We start from the raw sequence: 23412 nt of genomic DNA, 5'->3' as shown, positions 1-23412 counted from the left end.
GTCATTAGCTTCTAGGAGCTAAAGGATTAACAGCCTATAAAGTTTTGTTAGCTTTGCTGACGCTGAAGGACTGGAGACCGGTGTTCCAGACCGAAGAAACACTGCTGAGAGGTAGCCGAGAGCCCTGCTTTGTTGCTGTGTGACCTCAGGTAAACAGCTTAGCCTCTCTCATTCCTCAAGTGTAAACTGTGAATAATAATACATTTACCACGTCGAGCTGTTTTGAGGATTAAAGGAGCTGAAATATGCAGAGAACGAGAAGAGAGCCAGGCACATGGTGAGTTCCCAGTATCTTCACCACCGCCATCATCACAAAACACCAAGATTGCAAGGAATCTGAGCATTTAACCAGCTTCTCACTGACGTCTAGAAACCCGACCATGTTAGCTCCCATCCTGAGCCTCTGAGAATTTCCTTATTTCATTTTATAAATACTGAGAATCTGGTAACTCATCCTGTTTGCTTTGGCAGACAGGACTTGAGCACTAAAATTGGGTCTAACTCAAGGGACAGAACAAGACATAATACCATGCATTCTAGATTTTATTTTTATTTTTGACTACATTTTATTTTCCTATAACTGATTTTCCTTTGCCTACTATTTTTTCTGTATTATTTGGTATTACGCACTTCTATAAGCTATCTTATCATCACTAGGAAATAAAACTGATTAAATAAACCAAAGACTAGTGGCTAAAATACTTATTCTTTGATGCTGTCTTCTGGCTCATGGTCGCACAGACACACATATACCCAAAATGATGGAAAGGAAAATAGAACCCCATGGAAATCAGAACAAAAAGAAGAACAAGTGAAGTGCGAAGCTTACAGGAGTGGCAGGTTGCTCCCGTGTAACCAGTGTGTGCGCAGTCGCAGGAGAAGGTGTCCCAGGACTGGGAACATTCGCCCCCGTGTTCACAATAGCTGGGCAGGCACCTAGAAGAAGACAGGCGTAGCACTGCTTCCACATTTGGTCATGAGAAATGCGTACCTTAATATGAATATTCTGTCGTGAAAGACAGATGACAACAGTGACCCGACCAGAAAAATTTCAACATGAACAAAACTTGGTGGGTCCTTCATCGAGATTTCCAAATGGAGTATCAACTGTAGACTAAGAAATCTGCTAGATGCTACCAATTGTCATGTATTTGTGACAGGTAAATTTTGTACACATCTCATTACATCAGAAAGCGTGTTTGCTTTTTTCACAAATAAGGCAAGGTTAATTTCATACATGACCAGGGATACAGATTGCCTGCAAGGGCCACAGGCAGCACATCTCCCATCCCGGCTTTCATAACCTTGCTCTGTGACCTACAGATTCTTCCGTCAAGAGGTACTGCTTATTTTTCCAGCGTGGACTTGGGTTGGAAACGCGACCTGCTCGGATCAATGGGACATTAGCAAACTGATACAGCAGAGGCTAGAACAGTGCGTGGGCAGTGGGCTTGCTGCTGATTTTTGAATCCTGAAAGCACCACGACATGAAGAAACCTGGGCTGTTCATGCAGCAGCATCACCCCTATAGGTTTAAACCACAGCACAAGTGAGTGAGGTGACTGTAAATTGTCCGGCTGCCAGCTGACCCCCAGGCAACCACGGACGACAAGAGAACCCAGCAGTGAACACAGAATTGCGAGATAAACAGTTGTCGTTTTCAGCCTGTAAGTTTTAAGGATAATTTATTGAGCAGCCAAAGCTAACTGATGTACGCACACCATATTATAGTATCTTGCCATTGATTTAGAACATTAGGAAAATATTTAAAGAGAAGGAAGACAGGTAGGAAAAACAAGAAAATTTTTATCCGTGTAGCATCATGGTGTCAGGGGTTCTGAAAATCATCTTTAGGTCAGACCGACGATGCCTTTAGAAATTAGATCTAGAGATCACCTGAGGACTGAAGCCTTAAATAATATTTTTTTTCCCCATATAATTGAGTAAACCATAAAACCACTCAGGTAAACCAAATAACCACTTATGTACCATGGAGATTGTTATGTCTCACTTATTAAAATTAAAGGTGAGGCTTTGTTGAGAAGATTAAAACTTTTAATTGAAAGAATATTATTTAATTTTTGATTATCAAAAAATAAATGCTATCCTCAACAAAACATTAGCAAATTTAATCCAAAAATGTATAAAAATATATGTATAAAACACAACTAAGTGTAATTTATTCCAGGTATGCAAGGCTGTTCCAAAATTTGAAAAATTAATTTGAAAATGAATGTAATCCATCACGTAAACAGGCTAAAGAAGAAAAACCATATGGTCACATCAGTAGATGCAGGAAAAGTATTTGACAAAATCTCATACCAATTCATGATTGAAAAAAAAAAAAGAAACTCCTTGGTAAACTAGTTATAGAGAGGAACTTCTTAGAATTGACTAAAAAACAAAAAACAAAAAAACTTAAAACCCTATGGCAACATTATATACTTCATGGTGAGAAACCAGGTACTTTCCCCTAAGTATGGGAACAAAGCAAGGGTTTGCTCTTACCACTCTCATTCACACATCATACTGGAAGTCTTAGCTAATGCGATAAGACAAGAAAAGAAATAAAAGACATATCGATTGGGAAGAAAGAAATAAAACCATATTTCATTCACAGACGACACAATTATCTATGTAGAAATTCCCAAATAATCAAAAAAAAAATCTGGAACTAATAATAAGTGATGATAGTAAGGCTGCAGGGTATTTTTTTAAACAATGAACAACTGAGATTTAAAGTGAAAAACATAACACTTACATTAGCATGCCCCCAAAATAGAATATTTAGGTTCGTGGATAAATACTATCAAAAAAAAAAACAAAAAAACAAAAAACCACACAAGGTATGTGGTGCACAGTTTTGCATTTAGCGTTTAGAAGATTAATGTTGGACCAAAGGCAATGAAAATGGGAAACATGACCCCATCAGCCCAGCCCTTGCCTTGGGATGCTCCAGACGGCATTGACATAAGCCTAAACGGAATTTGAAAATGGCTCTGTAACCTGAATTTTATGACAGGAAATCCTAATGTCCAAAATCCAAGCGGCTGTAAGACACAATCCCTCCTCCCTGCAATCCCCTCCCCACAGCCCTGTCCCCAAGGACTGGGCCACCTTCCCTCTGAAGTGTCATCAGAGCCACGGGAAGACAGAGAGCCCTGCGGGTGGGCCCTTGTGTGACTCAGGAAGGCTTCCCAGGTTCCCGTCAGATTTCAAACATTTTTTTCAGACCCTGCAGCGCCAGGAACGCTGCTGCGCGTTGTGAATTATTAATTCCGGGGCCTGATGCCTGTAAGTTACAAGACTAGCTGCATTTTTCATCGTAAACTTCAGCTGCACCTGAGCCCCCTTGGACCTGCTCTGGGCAGGCAGAGCGGCGGGCTGGGGGGACGGCTGGGCACAGTGCAGAGCGCCCCCAGGCCGGGGGGTCCACTTTGCTGTGTTTTTAAGTGAATCTATTTCGTGGTGCATTGGAGAGGCAGTTGGCAGGTGTGGACTATGGGCTGAGGAAAAATGAACATTTTTTAGTTTTAATAGTAGCGGAGCATAAGGACATGTCTTCAGAGGCTGAATCATAAAAAAATTACAATTATTGACCAGACAGGCCATCCAAAGCGCTAACAGTTATTTTCATGTCCACTTACACAGTTGCCACAGGCCTCCGTGTTGCAGAAGATCACTTACTATCCTGGATGACTGGTACACAGATCTGAAAATCTTTTTAAAATGTGACATGAAAAATTTTTCTATTTTTCTATTTCAGTTTTATTTCTATTTCTATTTTAGTTCTATTTCTATTTCTACACACACACACACACACACACACACATATAGCCCCTTTTTCTCCCTTTGGCTAAAAGACCTTTATGCACAAAGAGGCAACCTTTATGTTAAGAGAAATATTTTGATTACAGCATATATTGTGAAGGAATCCCTCAGGCACTAAAGTAACTTTCTGTGAGCTTCGTGACTGAAGTGACAACTGGGCCCCTGGCGGTAAATTGTGACCTCCCACCCTCCCGACCCACGAAAGGCCATTCCCATGGGTGAGGGGCTACACTCTACCTCCAAGAGAACATCTCTGACCCTCCCCCAACACCAAGATTCAGGATTCCAGAGCCGGCTGCCATGATCACTAAAGATGATGTTACAGTTTCTATGCCAAAAAAATTTTTTTATAACCCGAAAATTAAGATTGAGAGTTTCGTTGAAATTCTTTGAATCATTTTTTTTCCTTCTACAAATGAACAGAAATGTGAACATGTGACCAAGGACATTTGCATTAAATAAAATTCTTGTGAGTCAGTATTTGGCATACTGGGAATTTATAATCTTCTAATACATTGCTAAATCGCATTGTAACTTGCTAATTGGACATGACACAGAATTTCAATTAACGTTACATTCGGAATAAATTTATTCCACAAAGGACTCTGCACAGTGTGGACTTTGGGAAGGTGCACTAGGTAGGGATGTGTGGGGATGTCTGGACTGTGCACGTTTATGCAACACAAACATAATGCATTTCTGCTACAGAGAAGGCAGATACACCAGGCACAGAAAAAACTTCAGTGTGTGATGGTTACGCCAACCCTTTCAGCCAAAATAACCTAAAAGTCAGAGAGCATGACTAACAAGACGGCTTACGCAAAGTTGCAACGCTTAGAAATTTTCATACGTTACTGTTGCAAAGTTTTGCCTTCCTTATCTTCTTCAGTGAGCCGGTACTATGCTCAGGGTGTGGTAACTGGATCCTCTCCATTCTTTACTGTGTTCACAGTATCACTAGAGATCCCCAAAGTCTCATCCTTTCTCAAAGGAAGAGTTACTTTGCATTCTTCCTGCAGAACAGGGAGTGTGGGGTGAAGGCAACTGACCACAAAAGAGTTTGATTTCTGCGTCATCCATGACCTCTTTAGAATATTCTAACCTGTTTCGAGCAATGTTCGAACTTTCAAACGATTTATACTCATCGATAATTATAGCAGCATCGAGAGAATTCTGTGCGAATTAAGTAGCTTAGAGGCACACACAAGGAAGATTCATGAGAGTGTGTCTTGTAAGAAAATATCTGAAAGAAGCAATTGTTTAAAATTAGTTTGTCAATTTTCTTTTCGGTGTAAATATAATTTTTCCCCATGCAATGGATATTGGGAATAGAGAAGGGCAAGAAGGTGCTCTTTTCCAGCTGTTTATTGGTTTTTAATCTACTACGAAAAAATTGAAAACGGACATGCTGACCCGAGATTGCCTTACCTGTCTGTGAGGCCACAGGTGTCTATCTGGAGGTCACGGAAGCTCCCCAGCGCCCCCTGCTGTACTGAGATGGGATCCACCGCTTTGTCACCAATGGAGATGAGCCTCAGGCAGCCCTGAAATCCACCGGGACTTGCGCATCCAGAGCCAGAGCTGTTATCGGGACAGCCTGAATTAAACACGGAGACACACACAGCAGCAAACAAACAGTTACGACAAAAAACATTGCACAGCTCTCCTCATATGCAAAAATTGTTGCCTCCCCTTGTTTGCAGACACCTGAGGATTCAGACGTTCATTTGGGAAGCTCACACCACCCATGGATGGGGGTGGAAGAGAACAAAATTTGTCGGTATTGGTAAAGATTAAAAATAATAACCTAAGCCAGGCTTATGGAGAGATGAGAGGAAGGGAAGACGTGAAATCTGACAAACAGAGTTATAGCACATTTAACTTAAGCCGAGCTTGCGTTCCTTTTTGAAAGCACACACAAGAAATCACTCCTTTTAGCATGATGTTAACACACATTGTAAAATGCTTGAAAAATAAATTGTGCATTGACCTGGACACCCTCCATCCATCAAGAAACTGTTAAATACCCACTCTGCGTGTGTGTGTGCAGGCAAAGTATATCTGAAAACACTTTTGATAATAACTGGTCTCAAAAATCTAATAACAATTTATATTTACTTTTTTAATTTTGACACTTCAAATATCTTTCAACAGTAACACACATATATTATCAAGTATTTTAAATGATATGGCATTGCAAATAATGCAGAAAAATTAGCAATAAAGAATATTCTAAAAAAAAAAAGAAATGAGCTTTGATTATTTTCCATAGTAAGAGTTAAACTTTACAAGTTCTGCTACAGTCATTAATTGGTTTTGCTGTAAATGACAAACCACAGTTCCTACAGACTGGCTTTGTTTTATCCTCCTGGGCTTCCCAAGATGACAGTGCTCTTATGATGATCATGAGCAAGGACGTGATTTTGACATCAAAATCAAAGCAAGGTGGGGTCCAGAACCACCTTCTTCTCCATGTGTGGGGACATCAGGGTTCTGAGCACCCTCGCACCCTCTCCTGAGTTGTCCCCTGAAGGAATCAGAGGTTTAGATTTCTTGCATTCTTAGGTTCTCGCGTTACTGCAAGATGAGCAGCGTAGACTGGGAAGGTGACAGTGAAGGAAAGCAGTCACTGGGAAATGTTTCCGAAAGAGGCAACAATTTGGGGAAACCCCATCCCTCACCCCCATTCAGGACTGAGACTTCCCCCACCTGCTGGGCTACAAGGAGTTGGCTCTCAAAAGACTGTGCCTCTCCCCAGGGATAACAGTGCCCAAGGATGCGATGCAGTGACCGAGACCCATTATCTTAATGGGAAGCTCCCTGAAGGGCATCCCTGCTTCAGACCCTCCCTTGGGGTCTTCAGAGGCTCCTGATGCATTGCAGTTCAACCCGTCTCTCTGCCCATCCCAGATGGTCCTTCAGCCCTCCAGGTGTTGCTCCCAATTACCCCCACTAAACCAGCCACGCGCAAAATCTCCCACGCAGAGGCAGCTTCTAGGGCAATTGATCTGCAGCCACGTAGGATAAAAGCTCCAAGTGTTTACTGAGTTGAACACTTTATTTTCATGTGCAAATATGAAAGAAGCACAGCATTTTTAATAATTAACATTGTTTTCATTCCAAAACATTGTCCAGTAAATTTCACGCTGCGTGTGAAATCTACCTATGCAATGAATGTACACTTTGCCTGATCAAATTATGTTTCACTCATATCATTTCCAGAACTGTTTTCTTTGAACTTTTTAGATATAATGCCATAATTATTCATCTTTCTGCACTGTATTTTCCAGCGTTTTAAATATTAAGGAATTTTTATGTTAATATTTACAGCCTGGGGTTTTGAGGTTCTTTTATAAGACTTACTTTTTAAATCAAATGGAATAAATAATTTGACGAAGATTTTGCTCATTGGACTTTAAGGTGTTTTTCATTCATCTCTCTTTGTACTTTGGTCTTGAAATCGTGGGTGCACTTTCAAAGAGCAAGAACTGAATACAGAGACTCCTCCTGTTCCTGCATAATGGATGCTAGCTTTCTACCTAAGAATTTTCATGAACTACGCAGAGTTTATCTTCACTTTGCTTTCAGTGGCTGAGACTTAAATGCTTTGTATTTCTGACAAATAGAATTCAGAGCAAGCCAAGGCCCGCATCCGGTTGAAACCTCACAAATTAACCTCGGAGAGACGCTGACATTTCAAATTTAATGTTGTATCATAAAGAACTGTTTAAGCCTACAGCTTTCCTTTATCATTAGCTTGTCTGATGGGAAAATGCACACGTTTTAATTTTAAGAGAATTTCTGAAAGGTTGGATATATTTGGAGGAAACCTGGCATATCTTTCTATCTTACAGGTGACTTCCACTTGCTGTACTTGGTAACTAAGAACGTTAGAATAAACAAGAGGAAACATTAAATCCCTAAGTAGTTTTGTGGAATTGCTGCTGTTTCTTTTCTGTTTTCTTCCTTTTCTCCGGATCACGAGCCACAAACTCATCCAAAATATACAGTGCAGTGTCCAACTATGTCTGTTAGGACAAAATTAAACCATATAAGCTTTTGCACAGCAAAGGAAACCATAAGCAAAACGAAAAGACAACCTACAGACTGGGAGAAAATATTTGCAAATGATGCAACTGACAAGGGCTTAATTTCCAGAACAGATAAACAGCTCACACAACTTAATAACAAAAGAACAAGCAACCCAGTCCAAAAATGGGCAGAAGAGCTAAACAAGCAATTCTCCAGTGAAGACATACAGATGGCCAATGGGCACATGAAAAATATTCAATATTGCTAATTATGAGAGAAACACAAATCAAAACTACAACGAGGTATCACCTCACACCAGTCTGAAAGGCCACCACGAAAAAAGTCCACAAATGGTAAATGATGGAGAGGGTGTGGAGAAAATGAAAGTGAACGTTTAAAGACGAGAAGGTCAAAGCACTGAGTGTTCACTTGTCCAGTTATGACATGAAGGTCAGGACACAAGGGAACCACAGTCCAAGACAAGCTCAGGGCTGGAGACGCTCAATCGTCCATGCAGACGGTTGCCCCAAAGCCTTGGTGGTAAAAGTGGCAGAGGGCCATCCAACAATGGCCTGATTCGGGATGGAGAGTGAAGTGGACAGTGGATACGTATTGCCAAATTAATGAAAGATACCCATCACGACTGAGGGACTCAGAAGTTTAAGTACCTCTGAGGAGGACAGATAAGTTGTCACTTACATCACTGCATCGGAATCGGTCCTCGGGTGAAACTTCATTACAGACTCACCATGAGCTCCCTGGCCTCCTCACATTTCATTCAAGGGGATTCTGAACCGAATTTAATAGTCCCCAACTCTGCAGCACAAGTATGGTATTGGATAGTACCAATTCCATAAAAGGGGGTTTACTAAGAGCTCAACTGTCCACTACCATTAATCGCAGGCACTGTGGACAGCACCCTCCAGTGCAACTGCTGTTGGAAGACCAAATTACAAAAAAAAAGGTCAGACTAAGAAAAGGCAGGAGAGGAAAAGGGGACACCTAGATCGCAGAGTTCTGATAAGATGTTTAAGAAATGCTGCTGTTTGACAGGTAAGAAAGCCGTGCTCCGAGCCCGCCAGAGCCCTGGCTTATGCCTTCTGTCCGGCAGTGGTCACTGAGATCATCTCCTTTATTTGCTGAAGTGTTCTGTTTTGGACGATCAATTACACAGTCAACCTCACTGTAGCAGCAGATCGTACTGGTCTGCTTTTACGGTGAAGCGTTGCAGCAAAATTTGACCGTATAATGATGACTGGGAACATGCAGCGGAATGTCCACCAGGGAAAAACGGCATTTGAAAGCAAACTGGTCAAGGAGCATCTCAGAACATGGGGGTAGCGTGTTTTCCTTGAAAAATCACGTATCATTCGTTGGCTTTCAGCTGGATGACCCAGGAATGCTTACTTTATTTAGTCCAAATATTGCTCCAGAGCATGGATTGGATGAAGTCAGCTTCCATGTTGACATCATACATATTCTGGTACTGATAGACATGAATCAAGAAGACAATTAAACAAACAAAGAGGTTGACACAAGATACTCTTGGGTGTGTGTATAATTACCCAGACATTGGAGTTTTCAGGGTAGAATTTCCACTCAAGATGTAGCTGCCTTGCCCTGCTCTACCCACAACAGAGCTGGAAAGTCCAATGGACTCTGGAGACGACGGGGCCCTGATCAAGGGGGTCTCCTGCACATAAAACTCGTGAATATATGAAATCTACTGAGAACCAGGACTCCACGCCCACTGGTCCAAGATCTGCCTCTCCTGGTTTTCTTTGGGTACAAATAGGACCCACCTTTTTATTTAACATCAGTGCATTAGTGTGTTTCATTTTTTGTTTGTTTGCTTTAGTCTGGCAAAGTCATTACTTGAGTTTTTAAAATAGGATATATTCTTTCTCTAGGGAAAAAAAAGAGGTGCTGATGCTGTTCTGTTGGTGGAGGATGTACAGTTGACTACATTAGTTTGAATCAGTCGCTGAAACTGTTCTGTAAATCAACTGGATATTTATAGCTTCCCATATAGACGTTACTCTAAATTTATACATTAGTTGGGAATAAACTGCTGTGATTGCAAGTTCTATTTTGGTCACTCAGTGGCAACATTCAATTACACGAGGGAAATAGGGAAGCCGTGATGAAGAAAAGTCATTATCGGCTCTCATGGGAGGCTGAAACTGTAACTCCACAAATCGTAGGGACACTGTTTCTTATTGGAAATGATACTAACACGACAGTTCTGCTGCATATCAACACAATTTTATAAAAAGAGATAAGAAAGGCTTGTATCTTTTTCAATGCATTGCCCCCAGATCTCTAGGATCCTTTCATAGACAGGAGTGGAGCCAAAAGCTGGGTCCCACACGTGCAACCAATGTGACAACCGTGGGTCCTTTACATTCATTCAACTTAACCATCGGAGCATGCCACTGAAACCACGGTACTGACTGTTATTCCACTAAATTGACTACCTATTAGGAAAGTCAGGCAGTTTGCGCATAAGGAAAATTTGAAAATCTCTGGCTAGAGGATTCCTAGCAGCTGAACAAGAATATTTATGGCATTTTTATAATAACAAAAAATGGGCACAATCAAAATGTCTATCGACATAAAAGGGGATGGTGAAACAGATGAGTAACACACGGTATGATACTCATCGAAAACCATGCAGCTGTGAAAATTAATTAAATTTAGCTGTTCACATCCACATGGCTGGATCTCAAAAACTAATGCAGAACAAAAAAAATAAAATAAAATAAAATAAAATAAAATAAAATAAAATAAAATAAAAAAGCAAGTCACAGAAGAACGCGTGCAGTATTAACCTATTCATAAAGTTAAAAGCCAAGCAACACAACACAGTTTATTGTTTAAAGATGCCTCCAGAGATGATAGATTATACAGCAAAGCAATACAATGATTAGTTTAAACAAAGCAGGGTAATGCTTAACTGGGGGAATGAGAGTCTGGAGGAGGAAGGAAAGCTTCGAACGTATTATAGTGTTTAATTTCATAGCTGAGGGATGTACCCACATACGCGCCTTTAAGAAACACTGGTTGTCTCTTTAATGCACGAATATGATCTATTTCCATAGTAACAACTGATTCACATCACATTAGCATGTAAATACTTCTGGGGAGCACCTGCTCTCACGCAGCCGTGCGTTCCGCGTTCTGAGCATGGAGAACGTTCAAATAGGAAAGCTGCTTCAGTGATTTGCGAAGTATCGTTCTACTTTTTAACACAAAAGTTTAAATGTATTTTATTTCGTATCATTCAACAATAGAGCACAGTTCTTTCTGTAAGTTTTTTTCTATCTCTTTTAATGCTTCAGAATCATCTTCCTTTCAGCTGTAGCTCTTGGATAAACTCTTTATTTGGTTTTGGAGGAATTTGTTCCTCTCCAGAGCTAGAAAGTGTAAAGGTTTAAAAAAAAAAAAGTGCCTGGGTCAGAAATGCATCACGTTTAGCAAACGAGGAAAGCAAGCAATCTGATCTTTTTAAAGCTGCTGGAGCTTTCCCACCCTTCACAGTGGAGGTTGCTTCAGGGGACTTGAAAGATGGAACAACCCGATGCACGGTTTGTGTGCTTAGTGTCAGATCTTACAGGAAAAAATTTCTACTTTCTTGTTGGGCTATGAAGCTACCTCCACCACAATTTTGAACTTATGTTAGAAAGAAACATCTATAAAATGCAAAGCAGCAAGAAAAGCAGAGATGGCTTCAAGCCAAGATTAGAAATAAGTCTCACTATTGACAGCGCGAAGCTTCCAGTGGCTCAGGATTTTTCACTCGAGTGCCCCAGGGATGGAGATTTATTACCCTCAGAAGCTCCCCCTGGCTCCTGGTGGATCCTGGATGGGCTCAGTCAAAGGTTTGCTAAGCCGGCAAATGCCCATTTACTACAGTTCCGGGGAGACGGTTTGGGGTTGTCTCGGTAAAATCCATCACTAAGCAATGAGTGAAATATTAATAGCCATTGAATTAACCTCTGCCTCTGTTGTCCATAATGATGCTCTTCTGTACACACAGCGGGAATAGAATGTTTCTTAAATTTTAAAGTGCAGTGGACCCGCTGGAGGTCTTGGTGGAATGCAGAGTCTGGCTCAGGAGGTCAGGGACGGTGCGTGTGCAGTTGTAAGAGGCTTCCAGGTGATGCTAACGCTGCAGGTTCATGGACCGCATTGTGAGTGGCCAGGCTCCGAGCAAAAGAGGAACCAACAGACAATGGAAGAACAGCCCCATGCAGCAAAAAACCTGGCACGTAAAATCTGAAGGAGAGGTCCTAAGGGTCTTTTGGAATTAGGAAAATTCTCTATAGCAAAGTATTAAAGGTAAGAAATAGAGAATAACGACCTCCAAAGTTGTTGGCACAAAGGGAAACCCAGAGAGCATTCAAGAAACCTGTTGTCCAGGCCTGGGGACCAATTAAATCAGGGTTTCTGGGGATGCAGCCAGACATCAGCGTTTTGAAACTTTCCAGGTGACTGCAAGGAACAGCTACAGTTGAAAACGAGTGTCGAATTTAAAACCCATCTTAGCACGTGCCCTTTTAAACAAGGCCACCTCGTAGACGTGCATTTTAGACCAGGATTTGTCATTTGTCCAGTCAGCATTCCTCATGACTATAACTGAAAGAGAAATATCATTCTTCAGTATTGATTTTCATTTAAAAATTTGGTATAGAAGGCAGGAGCCGGAAAGACAAAGATGGCTGGATTGCCAGTACAGCCCAGTTCCTTTCACTTACCCCCCAAGTAATAGGTGTCGCCTGAGTCAATCTGCCCCCGCAGGGCATGAGCCACGGAGGCTGCCTCACCGTCCACCGTCACACTCAGCTGAGTGCCTTTTGCAGATAAGGACACAGAATGCCACTGCCCATCATTTAAGCCAGCACCTGGAGGTAAACAAGATGGGTTAAAAGGGATTCCTGCAAACCCTGCAGATGCCTCCAAACGGAGCAGCTAGCTGAGAACAGTATGATGCATACCTGGGACCCCCTGGCGCAGACCACCAAGAACTTACCTGAAGCCCACCCGGGTCATTTCGCCGGCTGGGCAACGGGTAATGCGCCACAGAGGAGGCAGAGAGATAGAGAGAGGTGTGGGAGAGACGTGAGCTTGGCTGGGGGGTTCTAAACAGCCAAGTAAGTGATGTGATTTGCTGGCCATGTTTATCTAGAGGAAGGTGCTGCCCACGTCAGGAGGAAGAGGGGCTTGCTGAGTAAACGGCATGGCTGCAGAGGGTCCCTACATCTGATCCACCACAGCCATGGACTGGTCTGTCTGGTCCTTGTTTATGTTCTAACAAAAGCTATTACATTCACTCGGGATTATGGCCTATCTGCACACTGCCAGGGCTGTATTTCACTTTCTCATCACTCGATTTAGTCGGAAAAATACAGAAAGAAAAGAAGAACAAAGAGAGAAGTCAGAATGAAAGGGGTAAAGAGGAAACAAGAGTGGGTCACGCAAACACTCTGCCTTGGAAAGTACAGCATTGGTTTCTTCCAGTCCTGGGGTCTTAATAGACCTAAATGTCCACGAATGACCCTGAACAACCATGAAATGACAAAATATTTCCAATTACATGGCATCAGCATTGTTCAGTCTCATCCGGTTCATTAATAGTTTGAGAGGTTAGGAAGGACAGGTATTTTCCAAAAATGGAAGTGATTTAAAATAAGAACTTTCCCTTACTTTTGTGTATTGTTCTTATCAACAATCATCTTGGTAGAAAGAAATAGGAAATAAAAAATTAGGAAAAAAATACATTGTTGGTTTTTACAAGTAACAATTAAAGGATTAATAAAACATGAAAGTTCATAGAAAATATAGTTAAAAAAGCAATGTAAATTGCTGTACACCAAAAATTGACACCTTGTAACTGACTATACTTCAATTTAAAGGAAAAAAAAATTACATTAAAGTGTGTGTGTATGTGTGTAAACATGCAAAAGAGTGGCAGGAACTATTCTTAAATATTAACCTTAATTTTTAAATGAAGGAGTTATGTTTTTTATTGTATGTCATTTTAGCCTTCTCTGTTTTTTTCCCCCAAATTTGATACAGTATATACCAGCTATTGTTACATTATTATTTTTAAGAACTATTATCGGTTCCTTCAAAAGCAGCCACTGTCTTTTGAATCCATGTGATGAGAAGCCCCCATTTTCTTCAAGTGATAGAGTTGAGGATGGTCAACTGGTTGAGCTGCTGACCAGCTCCCAGCTGCGCCCGGCTCCAGCTTCGCCTACCAACTTGCCTACTAGGTCTTAGGTTGAGTGAAAACCCATCGCTGTGTCATGCAGATAAACCAGCAGTGGGTGTCCCAGGCCATTCATCCAGACCATGTGTGTTATTAGCTTCCACTAGGTTATTTGTGGACACAAACAACTGCCAGGCTGCAATGAGCAACAAGGAGCCTTTGCTTCTCGCTCTGGCCCTGGACCAGCTGGGTCCCCGTTCTCCGTGTTCCAAGCGGTATTCACGCAGCGCCAAGGCTAATGCGTGGCCCCGAGCCTGACTCACGGCTGAGAGAGAGCAGCCCTTGGCATCTGAAGCTTCTACTCAGATGTGGAGCAGGCCCCCCTCTGCCCATGTTCCATCGGCCAAAAGCCAGTCATTGGCCAAAGTCATCTGGCCAAGAGCAAGGGACTCTTCCCCTCCAGGAGAGGCCACACAACTCCAACAGTCCCCTGAGATACATGTTTCAATTAAGGGGTGGGCCAGGGAATAACTGGAATCTTTATAAACTGTCTTGGGCAACGGGGAAGGGGGTCATAAAGAAATACTTTCACTCATTGGAAAACAAGTGAGATGACTGCTGAATCTTTCATTGAAGTCACGCCCAAGCGTGCTAGTGATTTTAATCTCATTATCTTCCGGAATGTCCTGATACATTTAACTAATAGATTTTACAAATGAGAAAGGTACAGACTGTTTACAGCTCTATACGGTTAGAAGTCAACCTATGGGAAGTCGAAGTTACATTATAGTCCTGGGGGGGATATTAGCCCCCACCCCAAATATGGTCATATTTCTGGTAGAAAGTTAACCAGTCATAGCCAACTTAACATTATATTTTAGTATTTATTGCCCAGATGACCACATACACAAATCCATGTCTCTCAAATGCTCTTCAATCCAGCTTCTTCTGCTGGGAAACAGGATGACCTTTCATCAGAAGTGGTTGAAACCACACGAAAGAAAAACAAGGGGTGAGAATTATGGATGTAGAAAATGCTTTCTTCTTTCTCTCTCACGAATGACTCTGATGTGGGCTCCGGGTCCACCTGAGCAGGAAATATGTTTCAAACAGGACCCAGAGGATCAAAGATCCTGTTGTAAAAAATAGTTATAACTTCACTTCTCCTCAGACTCTTAAATATTAGTGGTGAAACTTCCCAACGCTCACTTTCCGGGAGGCATAGTTGTAAAGTCACTGAGTTACTACAGCTCTTTGCCACGTGCACGTGTGCAGACACGAAAAAGGCTCAACTCCCGTATTTTGTTTTCCTTTTGTGAAGCCAGAGACATTTTCAAAGACTCAGCACTGGTTTGTGAAAGATAATGTGGAATGTTGAAAAGCAGACGACGGAGGATTTAGGTTAGACACTTCAAACAAATATTATGAAATTGAACCTGAAATAGAGTTTTGAAAGAAGTTCGTAATCCTGGAGCTTAAGAGTTAGCAATACCGTCTAGATCTATCCCCACGGTCGCCAATGGAAAGATTCCATTATTTTTTACAGCTGAGTAATATTCCATATATGTATGTCTGTGTATATACCTTCATTATCCATTATCTATCAATGGACACTTAGTGTACAAAAAAAAAATCTCTAAATGTTCCTTCCAGTCTTATCATTCAGTGTTTCTCTTAAAGGTTACATAGTTAATCTGTCAGTATGCTAACCATATCCACTTACAATCTGACTTAAAACCCAATTATTTAGCTTAATTTTGTGAAATGTTTCCTCTCTTTCTCACCCTCTCCATCTACCTAGCAACCTGTCTGCCTATATCTAGTGCATAGAGTTATTTTATTCCATGGGAGAACTTGCAGAAAGTACTCCAGAATCTTCCGCTTGAATCTGTAAGAGATGTCATTCGCTGTATAATACCAGACTGTTCTTAGTAAAATCTGTCATTCTAATTTAAAAATAAAATGTGAGCATTTATACTCATTTTCCACGTCCATCCATTATAATTCTCACCCTTTGTTTTTCCTTCATGTGGTTTCAACTCGTCCCACTCCTGATGAAGGGACAGCCTGTGTCCCAGGCAACACTCCTGCCAAAGGACAGAGGGAGACCAGAGCGGAGTCTGTATTTTGGATTTGCGCTACTCTGAAGATGATGCTAATTACACCGCACCCTTCCAGCTTCTCAAGAGGCTTCAGTCTGGGGGGTCGAGGGGTGCCATGGCTGTGGGACTAGTTTTGAAATATTCCTAAATGCAAGTTATTAAGTTATTACTGATGAGCAGGGCTTGTGTGCACTAATATCGCTGGCTTCTCGCCGTAACTCACGAGTGGCGTTTTAAGGATGTGGACCCTGAAGCTTCGGGAAAACACAGGAGCTGCTTTGAGGAGCAGGGGCAGATCTGGAAGTGTTCATGGGAGGAGAGGCGTCTCATGCACCCCTCTCATCTGCTTGAGGCAAATAATTTATCTCAACAACAAACAATAATGACCACGGCCGTAGAGACAGTTTGGAAAAGGGTGGAGCTGTGTCTCATACATAAAGGGAGCTCCACTGGTGAACAGGACCCTCATTTCATTCATTTTCTCTCTCCTCCTCTCCTGCTCTCATTTCTCCTCAATTTCCATGACCCCCTCCCTCGGTCCAGCCCCGTGAGCGCACATACACTAGATTATACACTTTGGGTACATTTCTCATTCTCTTCAGAAATACACTGTGATAACAATTAGGAACAATTATCTAAAACCTGGAAATAGGCCAAATGATGTCTTTCCAATGCCGTGTAACAAAGTTTGAGTTTCAATTTGGTACACGGTTGGGTACTTGATAAAAGACTTAAAATGGAAAAAAAAAAGTACAGCCTGTCTTATTTTTCATTTATGTCAAATGCATAAAAGATTCTCCCTCACCTGCTACTAAAGCAAGCAGCTGATCAAGAGAAACTGGCCTTTGCTTTGCTTCTGAAAAATAACATATTATACTGTAAAATCTTAAAAACTGGTGCAAAAATATGTATGTAATGTTTCAGTGCCAGCTTACCAGAAGTTCAATAACTACGTATGTGTGTGTTGGGAGGAAGGGCAGTGTGTACCCATGCGAAACAACAGTAAAAAAAGATTTTTTTAGTTCAAATTACACGTAAATTATAAATCAACACAAACCAAGATTTAGGCAATTTACTGAGTCTGAGTGAACCTTTCCAACTCAGTTCATTTGCATGCTGGCAGTCATGTTTTTTGATTTATAAAAGGAAAGGAAAATCTGGTTTTCATTCCCAGCTTTTTAAGTCCAAAACTGATAAGCACAGGTCAGGCAAGATACACTTTCCACGTTCAACATTTCAGGAATGACATCCCATGAGGAACGACAGGCCACAGGTCTGCTGAGGTTTAAATTTTTATCAGCTTCAAAGGCAACGCAGTCCCCCAAAGTTCAAAATTAACGTGACTCTGGAAATGAATCTAGAAATACACGGGTTTTTCTTAGAAAACTCCCACAGCACATTCACCCAGAGAAAAGAAGCCATCTCAGAAAACAGGTCATCCCCAAAGGAAGCAGCGGCTCTGACAGAAAAGGGAAGAATAACTTCAACTATTTTGAAAATCAATGTGTATACAGGTTAAAAAGACAAGTAAAAGAAATCTATTTTCTCAGGACCCCTTAGGTTAGGCCCATGTCTTCCGGCATTTCAAGTTTACTGCTACTTACCAACCATACACTTATAAAAGAAGAGGTTATTTCTAAACTGTCTGATACTTATGTTTCGATGTGGGTAAACTTCTGCCACACTGACTAACATATCGACATCCTGGAGTTATCTATTTTGAAGGAAAAAAGAGTCTAAGCTGATGGGTATAAAAAACAAACAATGGTTACCAAAGGGGAGAGAGGGGCAGGGACACACTGGGAGTTTGGGATTAACAGATACACACCACTGTATATAAAGCACATAAACAATAAGGTCTTACTGTACAGCACAGGGAACTGTATTCAGTATCTCGTAATAAGCTACAATGGAAAAGAATCCAAAAAGACACACACACGTATATGCATGTGTATCTGAAATGCTTTGCTGTAACACACCTGAAATGTACATTGGAAACCAACCACACTTCAATAAAAAATAAAATTTAAAAAAAAGGAAGACCATAAAAAAAAAAAAAAGAATGTACTTCCCTACGAGACTGGGATTATGACTAATTTACTGATTCCGTCATTCTCCACCTTAGAGATACCAGTCTTAGGTTTACATGGAAGGAGGTACAGTCATGGCAGACGTCTACGCGTCATCGCAGGGAGGATGTTTATTACCTGCTGTGACGTCCCTCACTGGATGTCCAGGCTGGGAGAGGCTCAGCTTGAGTCTTCCATCACTGAGGACCAGGATGAGAGCTCCCGACCGGTGCTGAAAATGGCTGCTCAGCAGGAGTCCTGCTCTGTTCCACGTTCGAAATTGGAAGATGACGGACACGCGGTCCTCTCCGGAGATGCCTGGCAGAGCCAAGTAACTCCTGGAGCTCAGAAAAGTCACAGGGACGGTCTGAGGGTGTGAGCAGGAGAAGGACACATTTCCCTGTGGACACAGGGAAAGAGGCTTCAGGAAGGCGCAGGAGGGACGCTTCCATCCACTGACCACAGATTTTCCGAGACTTACAGGATCTCTTATCGATGAAATAGCTCAGCAAAATAGGACTTCAGAAATAAGGCTTCCCCATTGAACTTAAATCCAGATTACCTTATAGGTCCCTCAAAGGAAAGCACCTTCAGCTGGGCAGACCTGTATCTGAGCCCGTTAGCATTGCCCATCTTCTCCATCTCTCAGCATTTGCAAAGGAATCTCGAGCCAAGTCTTCCCCCGCCTTGTGCTGGGGGCAGGGTACCACAGGAAGAGGCGGTTTTCCCCCTTGAGGTGTTAGGTGGTTTTCTCCCACGTAAAGGCCGGCACCACCAAGGATCACCAACCCCTAGAACATTCCTGGACTCGCCTTGGTCGTGTAAATGTGATTTAAGCGTGTCACTCAGACCACGGACGCGTCTTACTGTAGGTGGGAGATGTGCTTCTGCAGGTCTGAAGAAAAGGGTGCGGCCAAGCTAGTCCTGACATAGGCAGGCTGGCCTCCTCTCCGAAGTTCTCACAAAGCGCAGTCACCCCGGGCGGTCACCCAGCCTCAGGTCTGACCTGCCTAGCAGGCTGTTTTTATTTTTCTATAACTCTGTTTTTAAAGACATTTTTGATCCCTAGGACCTCTTCACTGCACCAAGAAAAGTGATTTTTAGTCACAGTGTTTGAAGGGGAAGGACTTAACGGGATTATAATTCAGCTCTCTACAAGAACTTTCCCTGGGACTGAAAAATCTTCATAAATTTTAGATGGAAGCATACATGCTCAAACCTTGCCCTTCCTCCCCAAAATAGATTACGCAGAGAAAAAGTGAGATGGAACTGAAGTTACCAGAGAGCAAAGCATACTATAAAGTCATTGTAATCAGGACAGTGTGCTGCTCGTATAGAAACAGATGCATCGACAGAACAGAACAGTGAACCCACAAAAAGATCTACGTTTAGACGTAAAGTTAGTACATAATGAAAGCAATGATTCAACCACGTGGGATTAAAGTTGGGTTAGTTACTAAAGAGCGTAGGAACAAATGGACAGCCATGAGGCAGAATATGAAAATTAACCCTTATCGTAAATCACATAAAGAACAAACTTCAGAAATCAGAGACTTAATTTTTTAAAAAATTAAAATAAATTTTTCTTACAAGAAAACCCATGAGACCATATATAGATTATAGGGTTTTAGAGATATTCCAATGCTATAAAGAAATATACAGAAACGTATTGACCAGAGACAAATAAAAACACGTACGTACTCAACACGCCATTTAATATTTAATATAAAAATTGATAAATCTGAAAAAATACATGGACCATGCATGACAAAGGGTTATCAAATATAAAACTCTAATACACTGACAAAAAGCTAAAAAAAATAGATGAAAGAATAACAATAAACATTGATCAGAAAAGCAAATCCAAATGGACAAGAAACAGGTGAAAAGATGATTTAATTCATCAGGAGCCACATAAACACGAAGTAACAATGAGAGATGAGTTCACGTTCACTGAGCTGGCAAGAGCCTAAGCGAGGCGAGACGGGTGGCTGGCTGAGATGCGATGGAAGGGTTCTAACACAGATCGCTGGTGGAAGAGGGTCCTGTTAGAGCTTTTTGGAAAGCAATCCAGCAACATTTATGAAAGTTTAAAACTGTATCGAACTTTCAACCAAGAAATTTCATTCTGGAACTTCATCCCATCAAAACCAAAGCTCCCAGTATCTGAAAACACAAGTGCAACTGTCTGCTTTTTATAATTAAGAAGTAGAGATAAAGCAGACAGTTTAAGTAGGAGATGACTGGATAAATAATAGCGGTACACTTTCATAACGGAAAGTGATGTAGACGCCTCAACACAGAACTATTCCTGATAACCAAAAAGAATTTCCATGAGGTATTCCTGAGTCAGAGAATCACGATGGAGAAAAGCTTCTAAAACAATCCCATTCTTGTAAACACCGCCAAGCGTGGAGGCACATAGAGTCATGGATACACGTGTGAGCATGAGTCTGCCAGGCAGAGAGGATTCCACGATCGTGGACTGAACGTGGGAGCACACGCCAGCGGGTAACATGCCGGCTCGATGGAGGGACTACAGCCACGTGGGGAGTAAGGAGAAAGGAGGAGCAGGGAATTAATCAAAAAGAAAGACACCGCATTTAAAAAGCCTTTCTATGATCTCCTTTAAACATCTTTGTGAAATTGTTCATCTGTTCCCACGCGTATATAAAAATTAAACCCAACATGAACTAAAAAATGACAGTAGGTGCTCCCTATGCCCGAATTCGGCACCCTCGTACGCAACCAACCAGGAAAATATCTGGCAAAAGAATTCCAGAAAGTTCCAAAAAGCAAAGCTTGAATTTGCCCTGCACTCACAACGATTCACGTAGCATGTGCACTGTATGTACAACTATTTACACAGCCGTTACATTGTGTTAGGCGTTGTAAGTACTCTAGAGATGACTTAGAGTATATGGGAGGGTATGTCTAAGTTTTACACAAATATTGTGCCATTTTATACAAGGAACTTGAGCATCCTTGAATTTCGACATCCCAGGAAGGGTCTGGAACCAATCCCCGAAGGGTACCCAGGAATGACTGTACATTTGATTTGCACCTTCCCCGCCTTCAGTTAAAACCGAATCCATCAAACAAATTGCAACTCCTTTTTCTCTCGAATTTGCATAGAGACCTTCTTACCGTGATGAGGATCTGTGGGTTGTGTTTCTTGGACAAATCAATGATATCCACTCCATTATAATAGAGATTTTCAAAGCAGCCATGAAAGTTTTTATGCGGGAGCATCACTGATTTTCCACGTCCAGGAGTCCCTCCAAAGCTGATCTTAGAAAGAAAAAAATGACATAAATAATATTGTTTACTGATCTTCTGATTATTTGCCTCAACGGTTATGATGAACAGGTGTGATGATAATGGTCTTCAGTCTATCTGGCGTTATTTGACATTATCACATTAATTTCAAGTGACGTTTCAGACGCAGATTTATCGATGCCTCGTTTATTATATTTAGATTAAACAGGTTAAATACCTTGTTTCACAAATTTGCTGCTCACGGGGCTCTGTCATTTTTGTTGATGGGGAATAACTGCATCTTTCTGTCCATGGTAGATCTTGATCTGGGGGACAATGTAGCCTACCTTGGTGACAGTCTATTTAAAAACCCAGACTGCCAGGTCCTGGTCTTTTTCATGTCTCTGATAGGCTATAATGAATAATTAACCCTCTGATCACATTATTCAAGACCAGGCTCTCCAGCTGGTCTCTGCTGCTGGGACCACTCACACCAAATGAGTGTGGAAATAATGGTTTGCTGTGACAGGTCTGCTGAGCAGCACTGGCCAAACAAATGCTGCATTTCAGTGTCGGTTACACACACATAGTCAACATGCTGCGAAAAATTATTAAGCCTTTAAAAATCCCAAGAGAGGGGAGGGTACAGCTCAGTGGTAGAGCGCACGCCTTAGCATGCCCAAGGTCCCGGGTTCAATCCCTGGTACCTCCACCAAAACTAATAAAATAGATAAACAGAGAAATAAAATAGACAAACATAATTACCCCCTCAAAAAATAATTAATTAATCAAAATAAAATAAAATGGAAAAAAAAAGCTTTTTAAAAAAAAAATCCCAAGAAACAGTATTCTGAGCTGTGTGCATTTGACTCCCTTGTTACTTGAAAAGTCGGGTTGGAATGTGCACTGGTTATTTTTCCCAGTTCTCCTAGGTCGCCAGATCTGCTCAGGATTGTCCCACTACACACAGAAGTCACCAAGGTAAAATTCACAGCCAAACACCAGATGTAAGACAGAAGAACAGTGCCATCAAAGAGGTTTCCTAAATTTAATGACTACTTGCTCTCATTTGACAATTGACATCTGTAAGGGATGAAAAGTCTCAACAGCCGAGCGTGGTATCTCCCACCACGCACGTCGCCCGTAGGAAACAGTCCACCAGAATTCTGAATCACTAGGAAATGCAGTTTCTGTATGTGGTCATCCTTCTCTAGAAGGTGACACTGCACCCAGGTGATAAAATCTGGAATACTTAACGAGTAATTTTCACACCTCATAATCCAGGTCCAAATAGCTGGACTCTCCCTTCGCTTGAAAGCGATGAGTGTGGCCGTCCACGGAGAAGGTGACGTCCGTGTTGAAGAGCTCGAGGAGGACAGAGTGCCAGTGCTGGTCGTCCAGCAGGCTGCCCAGCGCGAGGGCCTCGGGGGAGGGCGGGTTAGCATCGCCTGGTAAACAGAGGATGAGGAGTAAGAGAACCACTCCATCCAGCGCCAGGCTGCCATTTCTGGGGGAGCGGAGAGCTCAACGGGAGAGCAGCCACCTGGCATGCGGGATGTCCTGGGTTCAACCCCCGGCACCTCCGTTAAGAAATAAATAAACTTAATTACCTCCCTTCCTCCCCCCCCAAAAAGACTACAATTTCTATTTTGAGGTTTAGCACCTCTCACAAATGTACTTTCCTTACATCCTTCTGTCCCAGGAACGGGTCAGCTGCTTTTATCTTTATCTGAAGCACAGTGTTCTTTTGATCTTGAGTAAGATCATCTAATTTACTTCTTTTTTATTATGATGACTCACTGAATTTTCCTTCTTCTTGAAAATATTTTCTTCCTACCACCTGATTAATAGTATTACCTCAAAAATTTATGATGTGTCCCTCTTGTCTTTACTATATTATCAGCAG

The 23412-nt window shown here is 41.8% G+C and overlaps 1 protein-coding gene across 1 annotated transcript in view; it reads right to left on the bottom strand.

Moving 5' to 3' along the window:
- LOC102529128 (contactin-associated protein-like 3) overlaps positions 1–23412 on the bottom strand; it is a 154603-nt gene that overhangs the window by 48949 nt on the left and 82242 nt on the right. The window contains exons 8-13 of the mRNA XM_072952685.1: positions 22779–22954; positions 21396–21539; positions 18387–18648; positions 12621–12767; positions 5260–5428; positions 830–936 (exon numbers count right to left, since the gene is read on the bottom strand). Coding sequence (XP_072808786.1) covers positions 830–936; positions 5260–5428; positions 12621–12767; positions 18387–18648; positions 21396–21539; positions 22779–22954 — 1005 coding nt within the window. The remainder of the gene's footprint in view (positions 1–829; positions 937–5259; positions 5429–12620; positions 12768–18386; positions 18649–21395; positions 21540–22778; positions 22955–23412) is intronic.

This window comes from Vicugna pacos, chromosome 31 (assembly GCF_048564905.1).
Source record: "Vicugna pacos chromosome 31, VicPac4, whole genome shotgun sequence".
In the NCBI taxonomy this organism is placed as follows: domain Eukaryota; kingdom Metazoa; phylum Chordata; class Mammalia; order Artiodactyla; family Camelidae; genus Vicugna; species Vicugna pacos.
The sequence above is the reverse complement of the archived record's forward strand: the minus strand, read 5'-3'. Positions and strand labels throughout refer to the sequence as shown.